At 47.0% G+C, this 12,287-nt stretch overlaps 1 protein-coding gene across 2 annotated transcripts in view; it reads left to right on the top strand.

Moving 5' to 3' along the window:
- Positions 1-341: 341 nt before the first annotated feature.
- GPR107 (G protein-coupled receptor 107) overlaps positions 342-12,287 on the top strand; it is a 52,061-nt gene continuing 40,115 nt past the window's right edge. Inside the window, exon 1 of one of the 2 annotated variants that reach the window (XM_028714228.2) lies at positions 342-540. In XM_028714228.2, coding sequence (XP_028570061.1) covers positions 379-540 — 162 coding nt within the window. In that variant the 5' untranslated portion in view covers positions 342-378. The remainder of the gene's footprint in view (positions 541-12,287) is intronic. The other variant, XR_013391367.1, reaches the window with a different exon arrangement.

Raw genomic sequence — 12,287 nt, 5'->3', positions numbered from 1 at the left:
TCAGCAATAAGGGATTGCTGCCTTGAAGCTCGCCGGGTCTGACTTTGGGGCCAGTCACTGCCTCTCTCAGCCTAAACTACCTCACAGGATTGTTGTGAGGATAAGATGGAGGGGAGGGGGAGAACCACCTATGCCAATTTAAGCTTCTGGGAGGAAATAATTCCATATACTGTATGGGGTTTTGATTGCCCCGCCCATCCCTTAGGTGAGGAAAAAACCCCGCGGCTTCCAAGGCTCGTCGCTTTCGTCCCTAGTAAACGTCTCTCTAGTCTAGAGCTATCTCTCTATGAACCCGGGGGCTGTAGCGTAGTTTCCGGTCTGTCCCTCTTCCTCCTCCACGTCGCCCCCTGACCCCGGAAGTAGGAGGGGCCTGCGAGGATGCCCGGTGTTGATGCTGGAATAAACATGGCGTTGTGCAGGAGCAGGAGAGGCGGTGGCGGTTCCTGCTTGGTTCCTTCGCCTAAGGCGGCGCTGATCCTGCTGGCGGCTCTGCTCCTGGGAGACCCCGCGCGGGCCCGAGTTCACCACCTCACTCTCAAAGTAGGCCCGCTGGAGAGGGGCAGGAGGGTTGGGGGAAAGGAGGGGGAGGAGAGAAAAGGAGAGGAGCGAATCGGGCGGGTCACGGTGTGCCGAGGGTTGAAGCCGGCGAGGCAACTTCTTCCACCTTGCTAGGGCTGCGACCACTGTTTGCTCTTACTCGGCAGGAGACCCTTTGAAAGATAGTGGGCAGTGACCTCAGTGGGTTCTACTCTTGAGTAGGACTTCGTTGGATGAAGCCCATCCTTAACGTTATTGGTTTGTAGGCAGTGTTGAGGCTTACTCGAGAGGAAACCGTTGAAATCGGTGCGTAATGGATCGGAAATAACCAACAATAGTAATAATAATACTGTAATACCCAAGAGAAGACCTCTTGAAATTGATCCGTGTGGCTGACTCTGGGGTCACTGCCCTCCAGTGGGTATTGTAGGACTTAGATGGCTAGAACCTGTTTTTATTGGGTTGTAGCCAGAGTTAATGTTACTCAGTGCAGGCCCATGGAAATTGATGGTTATGACTGACTTGGTGTCATTGATTTCCAGTAGGTCATCTCAGAGAAGGACTTAATGGGGTGGTTTTTATGGATTCATTTCAGTTGGGGGTTTGGCTGGGTTTTGATGCAGAAACTGCTTTGGCCACCCTGTATGATATCCCCTGGCAGAAGAGAGACATGGGAAATGCATCCCTGCCAATTCTTTACCTTAGCGGCTTTCGATACCATTGGCCATGGGTTCTTCTAGAGAAACTGTCTTGAGTTGTGGGTTGGGTGGTTCTGCTTTGTGGTAATTCCAGTACTACTTGGATGGTTGTTTTCAAGGGGTAATGCTTGAGAAGAGCTTTTCAGCCACATGGAGCCTTCAATGTGGGGTACCTCAGGGTTTGATTTCCCCCGCTTATGCTGATCAACATCTACATGAAACTGCTAAATGGGGTCATCAGGAGTTCTGTCAGCAATATGCTGATGACACAACTCTACTTTTCCTTTACATCTGTAGGTGTGGCAGTGGATGTGCCAACAAACTGAAGCTCAATCCAGATAAAGCACTGTTGGTGGGTGGTTCCCTAAGTCTGGATGGATAGGAGGTTGCCTGTTCCTGATGGGATTATACTCCTTCTGAAGGAGCAGGTATGTAGGTTAGGGGTCCTTCTGGACCTTTGACTTTGCTTGAGGCTCAAGTGGCCTCAGTGGCAGAGGGCCTTCCATCAGTTTTGGCTGATGGCGCAGCTGTGCCCCATCTGGACAGGAATAGCCTATTCTCTGTCACCTATGCTCTGGGAACCTCTAGGTTAGACTACTGCAATCCATTGTACATGGAGTACATTGTACTGCCTCTGAAGACAGTTTGGAAACTTCACCTGGTGCAGAGTTCAGTGGGGAAGAACATATTGCACCAATCCTGGCCCACCTGCAGTGACTGCAAAGTAGTTTCTGGGCACAATTCAAAATGCTGGTTTTGACCTATAAAGTCTTAAATGGCTCAGGATCACAAGGACCATCTCTACCCATTGGTGTTCAAAATTAGCCAGGTGCCTGTGCATTTGCACCTGGCTATCAACCACTTGTGACCAAGCGAAGATGCCTGGGTGCCAGAATGGTGCCTGACATCTCCACCATCTGAAGGTGCATGCCTGAGGATAATTGGAACTGGACTGTTTTTACACACTAATACCACATCCTGTAGAATTCTATTATGTTTTATCAGTACAGTTGGAATGAGTTTCATGAATCAGAATGCTTTTTCTGTGTGGCCTGAGCAGGAGCAGTGACCATTAAGAGGTAGGAATAGGCCAGTATATATGTAGACTGTCCCTGGATCACCTCAGAGCTGTATAGCTGCTTCTTGGGAGAAAAGCGATGATAAACCTAGACAGCATCTTAAAAAGCAGAGACATCACCTTGCCAACAAAGGCCAGTAAAAGCTATCGTTTTCCCAGTAGTGATGTATGGATGTGAGAGCGAGACCATAAAGAAGGCTGATCATCGAAGAATTGATGCTTTTGAATTATGGTGCTGGAGGAGACTCTTGAGAGTCTCATGGACTGCAAGAAGATCAAACCTATCCATTCTGAAGGAAATCAGCCCTGAGTGCTCACTGGAAGGACAGAACCTGAAGCTGAGGCGCCAATACTTTGGCCACATCATGAGAAGAGAAGACTCCCTGGAAAAGACCCTGATGTTGGGAAAGATGGAGGGCACAAGGAGAAGGGGACAACAGAGGACGAGATGGTTGGACAATGTTCTTGAAGCTACCAGCATGAGTTTGACCAAACTGCGGGAGGCAGTGGAAGACAGGAGTGCCTAGCATGCTCTGGTCCATGGGGTCACAAAGAGTCGGACACGATTAAACGACTAAACAACAACAAAGGAAGTCAGACCTACCTCTGTGTGGAGGGACCTGCCACAGATAAGGTGCTGTCCTGCTGCAGTTCAGAGGGTCCAGAAGCTCAGATATTTGGGGCTTAAGTGGTTTAGGGCTATAAACCCTAATTTGAACACCTTGAATTGGGCTTGGAAACAAATGAGTAACTTGGATATGTTAAGTTCAATGGATTGATGATGAGTAGGACTAAGTTGCATACAACCTATTCTTTTTGTTAACAATATAATTAAAGGTTATTAGTGTTTAGTATTTGGGATGATAATGAGCATTACAGTAAGCCTGCAACTTATGTGGAGGTTATGTTTCAGGTATCGCACCAAAATTGTATATAATCAAAACACATTGGGTTCAATGTTGGGTGGGATTACCAAAGTTATTTTTTCAAGAATTCTGTCCTCTTTCAATTTATTATTTTTTTTGCCACCCACTTAAACCTGAATGTGCACAAGTCAAATATGCATAAGTTACAGGTGTGGTTAGTTTGAGACTTTGTAGGTAGCTGCTGATATGCATATGGACTTAGGTGCTGTGGTTATCATGTGCATGTCCATTGCCTGCTCATCTAGTTATTATGTGCGTGTCTCTGGTTTTGCAGCCTGAGGATATGAACAATTGCTTGAGCCGCTTCAGAACCATGTGTTGTCAATAGAATTGGGGAATGTGGGTTATCCTGGCTTAGCTAGGGCTGTGCTTCCCTAGAGGACTCTTGTTCGGAGTCTGGGTGTTCTCCGGAAACCATCAATGAGCCTGGATATCCAGATCTTGGCAGTAGACTGGAACGCCATAGGATAGCAGAAGTGTTAGATCTGGCCGTGATAATGTGCCTTAGTTACATCTAATGTGGACTTCTCTAATATGTTCTGTGCAACTCTGCCTTTTCAACTGTGTTTGGAAACTTGAAGCTTTCTCTGAATGCTGCAGAAAGGTGTTGAATGGGAACAGTTACAAGAATTTGTGTGGCTCTCTTGGGGCAGAGCTCAAAGTGTTGGTCACAACCTGGAAAGTTCTAGAAAGACCAGGTTACTCAAAGGACCACTTTCTTATCAATGAGCCTGCCTTTGAGATCTTCCAGAAAGTCCTTCTGCCAATTCTTCTAGTATCCAAGGCACATGTGGCAGGGATGGGCCACTTCAGGGGTTGTGCCCAGCCATGGAATTCCCTTCCTATCAATCTCCTTCTGCTCTCAGGAAAAGACTTTATTCAGGTAGTCATTTAGCCTTTCATACTGCTTTGACTCTTTCCCCCATTTATGGCTTGTTGTACTGTGGCTGCTGTTAGGTGTTTGTTTATCTGTTGCTTTAAAAAAAACTATATTATTTTTTAAAGTCAATGTAGATAGTACTGAGCTAGACCAAAGGTTTGGCTCATAAGGAAAATTCTTATGCTTTAAGAAATAATGATGAAAGACCATTTCTGTCCTGTCCTTCCCCTTAGGAGCTCAAGACAGTGTACTTCATTTTTTCCTCTATCAACTCCCCACCTCATTTTATCCTCTTTATCCTAACTTCTATGACTGGTCAAATGATCACATTTCAAGATTCTTGGCAATGTAGGGGACTTGAATTTTAGTCTCTGTCACACGCCCCTCCCCAAATCCTCACAACAATCCTTTGAGGAGGTTAGGCTAAGACAGTGACCAGTTACTCAGTGAGCTTCATAGCCAAATGGAATTGGAACTTGGGGGTTTCCCACCTTGGTGTTACTTATACACAAACACCATTAATGAGGGCTATTGTACTGTAAGTTCAGATCTTTGAAAGTCCTCTAAGTTCAGGATATCAATTATTTTATCTTATGGCAGCTAATAGCACCAAACTTTTAAGATGGTAAAGCGCAGGATCATATGAACCTGCCTTATCTGGGAAAGGGCTCAGTGGTAGAACATCTGCTTTGCATGCAGATGGTTGCAGGTTCAACTCATGGCATCTCTTTCTAGGGCTGGGAGAGGCTGCCTGACTGAAACGCTGGAGAGCTGCTGTCAGTGAGTGTAGACAATATTGGACTAGGTGGATCCAATGATGGGACTCAGTTTAAAGCAGCTTCCTATGCACACTGAGTCAGGCTGTTGGTCCATCTAGCTCAGCATTGTTTACACTTAACTAGCAGCAACACTCCAGGGTTCAGAACTGATTCTTTCCTGACAATGCCAGGGCCTAAACCTGGAGCCTCCTGCATCCAGATCATGCAGTGTAATGTGTAGACAAGCCTACAATCATAGGGGTTCCAAAATATGCTTCAATCCAGGTCACATCCATGCTTTACATTTAATGCACATGGCTTCTCTGAAAGAATCAAGGGAACTGTAGTTAACCACTCAGAGTCGCAATTTCCAGAGGTCTTAACAACCTACAGTTCCCAGGACTATTTGGAGCGTAGGTCACATGTTGGACTTTCTGCATGCAAAGCTGGTGCATCCCCCTAAAAATAAAGGAAGATTCTAGTCTTTGCAGTTTGTACTTCTGGAGAAAGGGCTGAGTGAATCTGGGAAGCTGCCTTATAGCTCAGTATTGTATATGGCAGCTCTCCAGGGTTTCAAGCAGGGAATGGATATGGTGGGGATTGAACCTGGGACCTTCTGTATGCAAGGCAAAATGCCCCACCACTGAGCTGTGGCTTTTCCCTGGATCCGCATACATAATAAAAATTGGGGGTAGCCAGTGTGGTACCTTGCATATCTTGTGGTCTCCTATCAGCCCCAGCCAGAACAACTAGTGGTCAGGGATGGTGGGAGCTGGAGGCCAGGCTTCAGTGCTGGGGGTCGGGGACATTCCACAGTGTTTGAACCCTGGCTGAGAAAGCCCTGCCCTTTGTAAGCTGAGCTTCATTCCATGATGTGGCATGTGTTGAGCTAAGCATACCAGAAGGTGTGGATGGCCTGGTTTGCCATCATCTTAGGCAGTGTTATAATTGCACCCATTACGATATTGTTTCATCCCCTCCCGTTTCTTGTTCCGTTTTCTCTGAAGCTGTCAGGAACAAAAATGCTTACGCATTCTTTAGCTCAGGGCTCAGTTGAGCAATGTCCCTTTTAGCAGGTCATTTCCTTCTGTTGTAAGGACTAGTGCATAATGTTTGAGTGCCTCAAACTGGAAAACTGCAGCTGAACATAAGCTTCAGGTTAATTTGCCTTCTCCAAGCTCACCTTGTCTTTGTTCTCTTCATTACACAGGGACAAAAGAAATAAACATGTAAGCTATTGGGCATTCTGTAAATCAGGGGTGTGGAAACTTTTTGAAGATGAGTGAGTGCCCCATTCCCTTCTGGACAACATTCTGGGGGCTTCATGCCAATGGTGGGCTCGGCCAGAGGCAAAAGTGGGCCAAGCCATGGATGTGACTCACCCACCTGCCAGCCAATCAAAGCTTGGAGATTTTTATACATACAGAGAAATGTGAGGGCCTGGAAAAACCCCCAGAAAAATTCGGGAAGAAACTGCAAGAAACTGGAGTGCAAATATTTCTTTGCTTCAGTTTCACATCAGCTTCTCAGTTGTTTGTTTCTGACACGCCCTTGTTTCCCCTAATGTGAAGGGGTGTGGCCTGGGGAAAGGGGTGTGGCCCTGGAAGTGTACTGAGAGCCAGATAGAGAGGCCTAGAGGGCCGCTTCTGGTCACCAGACCTGAGGCATTCCAACCCTTACTGTAATCCACTTCAACTTTCTAGGGATGTTTGCTTAACAGTAATGTTGAAGCAGCGGCGTAGCGTGGGTTGTCAGCACCCGGGGCAAGGCAAGTAATTTGCGCCCCCTAACCCATGGATTTGCGCCCCCTAACCTGTGGATTTGCGCCCCCTAACCCGTGGATTTGCCCTAACCCCAGATGTTGCGCCCGGTGCGGCCGGCCCCCCCTGCACCCCCATGCTACGCCACTGTGTTGAAGTTTACAAGCATAATTTTTCTCTCCCAGTGCTTTGTTGCTTGCTACTTCTAACTTTGTCAGCATTGCAGGAATGCAACCCTCCGTCTGAAAACTGTTCTCCACCCCTAGAAGCCATTATTTGGCTTTCTGTGTTGTATAAACAAGGCTACTGTTTACTGTTCTGGTTGCAGCACCTCAAAAAGGATTTTGTAGAGCCGGGGATGGGCCGCTAAACTGATTAAGGAGCTGGATCAACTCCTCTGTGAGGAAAAGTTACAACTTTTTGAGGCTTCCAATTGGGGCATCTGGTTGGCCACTGTGAGAGCAGGAGGTTGGACTGGAGGAACCTTTGGCTTGAGATTCAATCAAGTACAGTGGTACCTCGGGTTACATACGCTTCAGGTTACATACGCTTCAGGTTACAGACTCCGCTAACCCAGAAATAATACCTTGGGTTAAGAACTTTGCTTCAGGATGAGAACAGAAATCGTGCTCCGGCAGCACAGCAGCAGCAGGAGGCCCCATTAGCTAAAGTGGTGCTTCAGGTTAAGAACAGTTTCAGGTTAAGTACGGACCTCCAGAACAAATTAAGTTCTTTACCCGGGGTACCACTGTATTTGTTTTGCTTTTCGTTCTTGGGTGGCCTGAAGTCTGCTGCACCTTATGTCAAGTGACCTGAGGTCATGTCAGCAGGAAGTCAATGTTAACAGGTACAGCTTAGCACACTGTGCTGAGAGGTAAAGCATTTGCTTAAATTAGCTCTATTCCAATTGGAGGTTAAAACTATGAGAGCTGGGCTGGAGGACCCTTGTTTTCTTTCCCTTTGGCCCCAGGCAGCAGGAATAATGGCGTCCAACAACATCTGCAGAAACTCAAGTTCTTCACCTCTGTTTTAGAGGATAGGGCTGTAGCTGAGCACTAGAGCCTCTGCCCTACAAGCAGAATGTCCTGAGTTCATCCCTGGTGCCTCCAGCTAGAGCTGGGAATACTCTTTGCCTCTGAAATGCTGGAGAGATGCTGCCAGTCAGTGTAGGCAGTATTGAGCTGGACTGACCAATGGTCTGACTCGGTATAAGGCAGCTTCCTACATTCCTGTTTGACTCTGCATTTTATTCAGAACCATGAGGACTACAATGTGGTAAACAAAGAGCCCTAATTCAGTGGTAGAACATCTGCTTTTCTTGTAGAAAGAAATGGGTCCAATGCATAGCATTTCTAGGTAGAACTGGGAAAGCCTGGAGAGCTACTTCTAGTTGTGAACTAGGTGGGCCAACACTTTCACAGAATCACAGAATTGTAATTTTAGAAGGTACCCCATGGGTCATGTGTTCTAGTTCAACCACCTAAACTGCAGAATTTGCAATGCAAATTTGCAGTACAATGCTTTGACTCATTATAAGGCACCTTGCAATATTCCTGATGTAATGCATCTTTTGAAATCCTCAGATATTTGAGTAAGAGCCTGCTTAACTGATATCCACTTAAGACTGCAATTCTGTGCAGACTTGGGAGTGAGCCTGATGGACTCTGAGTAACATAGTTGCACTGTAATGTAAACTGAATCTTGTATTGATCTGATTAGCCACTATAGGAAAAACAGGATGTGGACCAGAATAGCTAATCTGTGTGATTCAATGGGGCTGTGCAATGCTCTGTATATAACATATCCCATGGAGCACACCGGGACTTTCCTAGTGATTTTGCAGAGAGACTGTAGCTCAACTGTAGAGTGTTTGTTTGGTGTGCAAATAAAATGGCTGTTGGTGTGGCCAGGCTTCTGTATCTTTGCTTGCAGTGGCAAGTGCACCCCAGCCTTTTTCCCAACTTTGGCATTGCTGAGATGAGTAACACCCCAGAAGATGTGAACAGTGATCCCAGGTGGGATATTTGGTGGTGGCAGGCTTGACATTGAAGGTGGCCACTGGGTAGGCGTGTTCCATGGAGTCCCTCACACACATGCAGGACCACCTTGGAAAGCACCTGCCACCAGAGAGGTTGTTTTGTTTCCCCCCCTTTCACTGTTGCACAATTCCATTGGCAAATTCTCTTTCCTTGAGTGGGGAACCTCCTTGGCCATTGTATGTCCAAGATGCTGGAATCTCTTCACCTTCAAGTGCAGGATTCTGGTGGACCACAGCATATGAATCCCCTCTGGTTCAGTACTTTTGAGCCTTGTGCATTTATTACTTTCATTTATTTATTATTGCATCTGTATCCCCCCTTTTTCTCCAAGGAGGTCAAGGTGGCATACAAGGTTTTCCTCCTCATTTAATCCCCAGAACGATTCTGTGAGGTAGATTAGACTGAAAGAGGCAGTGACTGGTCCAAGTGAGTTTCATGGCCGAATGAGGATTTGAACCCTGGTCTCCCTGGCCCTAGCCTGACACACCAACCACTGTACCACACGCTCTAATATTATTCATTAAACCTATTAGCACCTTTTAAAAATGAAAATAACTGTTTAATTTAAGGCACTTATACACTGCTTAACTGCTAGCATTTGGGTGTGTGACATGCTTAAAAATAACTATACAGAGAACAAAATGATAAAAAAGTAATGCCATTTGTTAGGAGGTTTGCCATGGTCTTCTGATCCTCATATGCACGATTGGTGAGCTGGTATGGTGGTTTGTCAAGCTGCAAGTACAGACATGCGCCATTAAGCAAGAGTATGGATGGGGTAAACGAAAGTAGATGTGCGAGGCTGATGCTTGAAAGTAAAACTATGTTGACTTTATTTTTCTCCCTTGTCAGTTTCCTCCATCACATCTTACTCATTTCCCTTGCTGGCCTGCAGTTCTTTCTCAGAAGTTGCAAAACACTTGTAACCGAAACTGTAGAATAATGGGCTGCATAGATAACATATACATTTGAAATCTCAACGTGGTTCTATGACTAATTCAGTCTTGTGAAATTCAGTGGCTGGGTGTGGGGAGAGACCAATCCAGCCAAAAGTTAAGCATTTTAAAAATCCTGTTAATGGTAAATTGACATGCTTATATTGCTTAAAATAAGGGTTTGAACTGATAGTTAATGCATTTCCTTTTTTATTTCCTGGTCTGTGATTCCCCCACCCCAAGTTACTGTATTACATGTATATAGTTCTTGTCTGAGCATCCTTGGACTCCCCTCCCCCCTCACCAAATATTTTATTGTTTTCACATATTTATAGAAGAAGCAATTATCAGTGTTCAACAATCCCCTCTCCAGAAGCACCAAATTTATATTTAATTACATTTAACTTTCAAGTCATTTCAGTTTTTAAACAAAGGTATCAATTCACAAGTTGCCATGTGTCCTTGGAGGCTTATAATCATGTTCTGTTGATTTTTCATATGTAATAAAACTTTGCTAGGTTGATTGAAAAGTAGTGGTTTTCTTGTCCGGCTCTCTTGAACTTCTTTATAATGGCAGGCATAGGGTTTACCAGTAGGGGTTCTTTATAAACTGCTTAGAGCTCTTCTGTTGAGCAAGTGGCATATAAATTGTTTTCAATTTAAAAAAAAAAAAAGACCATGCAAGGTTGATTGAATTCTTCCCTCTGTCTATTTTGAAAAAAGGATGGTGGCTATGACTCAAAGCAAGTTATTTCTACAGACTTTAGCTGTGAGATGTGGTTAGGGTTTGTAAGAATTCCTCACTCTTTTTATATATATACACACATATATGCAGGTTTTGGTGTCCTCGGGTATCTTCCCGTGTAAAAGTTGGGGTGTCTAGGCGACGTTTCGACGAGGTCTCACTCGTCATCTTCAGGCTGGTGCTTTCGGCTTCTTGTTACTGGAACAGAGCAGGATCTCAGTGTTTGAGTTCCTATAAATACTGTAGAGGAGGTATGGTGTATAGCCTCCAATGTTCTGGGCAGAGAGGAAGTTCCCAGGCTAGTGTGCCTTTTCTTCTTTTGTTCCTTAATTGCTTGAGGGATATCTTGAGTGATTTCTTGAGTGATATCCTGAGTACCACTTAGGTGGGTCATTAGGTGTGGATTAGTTGCTAAAGCCTTAGTGTCTTGACCTCTTGAACTTTGTGAAGAGTTTTTCTGAGAAGATGGGTGTACTACATTTAGTTGTGCTCTGGCTTGGCTTCGTGTATAGGGGCGAGCTGTGGTTTTGTGGCCTGTGCCAGCCAGATCTGTGTAGGGATTGCAGGGGGGTGCAGCATCCGGAGGTGCCACCATGGTTTGGCTACTGGATGGTGTCTGTAATTTATCTGTGGAGAGGGTCTGGGTTTGGGTCTGGTGTGGTTGATTGGTGATGGCGTTCTGTGTGCCTCTGGATCTGGTGTCAGTTTTTGTGGGGAGGGCTAATTTCCAGATGTCTGGCAAGCGGGATGTGTCGTCACGCTTGTTCATGTTGTGAGGGTGTTTCTCTATCTCGATGGCTTCCATGATTATTCTCTTGTGGTGATGTTCCATGTTAGAGAGCAATTTGGAATCTGCAAAATTAATTTCGTGTCCTGTTTCTTTCATGTGTTGGAAGAGAGAGGAAGTTTTTTCTTCTTTTTTGACGGCATTCTTGTGTTCTGCGATACGTGCATTTATTCGTCTGTTTGTTTGTCCAATGTACGTGGCTGGGCAGACTTTGCAGGGTATTTCATAGACCCCTTGGTTTTCCAACTGGATTTTATACAGTGGTGCCTCGCAAGACGAAATTAATTCGTTCCGCAAGTTTATTCTTCTTGCGAGTTTTTCGTCTTGCGAAGCACGGTTTCCCATAGGAATGCATTGAAAATCAATTAATGCGTTCCTAGGGAAACCGCTTGCCAGGCTGGCGGTGCGGAGAAGGGCTTTTCTCCCCACCGCAAGCCTTCAGGACAGGTACGGGAACAGAGGGGAAGGCGCGCAGCGCTTTCCCTCTGTTCCCGGGGCTTGCGTGGGAGGAGGGTTTTTCCTCCCCACCGCCAACATTCAGAACAGCATTCTGAATGTTGGCGGTGGGAAGGAAAACCCTCCTCCCACCCTAAGTCTTCAGGAAAGCCATCCGAAGCCGGGCGGCGGGAGAAGGTGTCCCCGCCCCCCCCCCCCCGGCATCGGAGCTTCGTTCCGATGGCGGGCGGCGGGAGGAGGCGTTCCCGCCCCCCCCCCGCCCGGCATCAGAGCTTCGTTCCGATGGCGGGCGGCAGGAGAAGGCTTCCCGCCCCCCCACCCGGCATCGGAGCTTCGTTCCGATGGCGGGCGGAGGGAGAACGCGTTCCCGCCCCCCCGCCCGGCATCGGAGCTTCGTTCCGATGGCGGGCGGCGGGAGGAGGCATCCCCAAGTCTTCAGGAAAGCCATCCGAAGCCGGGCGGCGGGAGAAGGTGTCCCCGCCCCCCCCGCCCGGCATCGGAGCTTCGTTCCAATGGCGGGCGGCGGGAGGAGGAGTCCCCGCCCCCCCGCCCGGCATCGGAGCTTCGTTCCGATGGCGGGCGGCGGGAGGAGGTGTCCCCGCCCCCCCGCCCGGCATCGGAGCTTCGTTCCGATGGCGGGCGGCGGGAGAACGCGTTCCCGCCCCCCCGCCCGGCATCGGAGCTTCGT

Source organism: Podarcis muralis, chromosome Z, assembly GCF_964188315.1.
Source record: "Podarcis muralis chromosome Z, rPodMur119.hap1.1, whole genome shotgun sequence".
In the NCBI taxonomy this organism is placed as follows: Eukaryota; Metazoa; Chordata; class Lepidosauria; order Squamata; family Lacertidae; genus Podarcis; species Podarcis muralis.
Note: the sequence above shows the minus strand (reverse complement) of the source record. Positions and strands in the feature narration are given on the sequence as shown.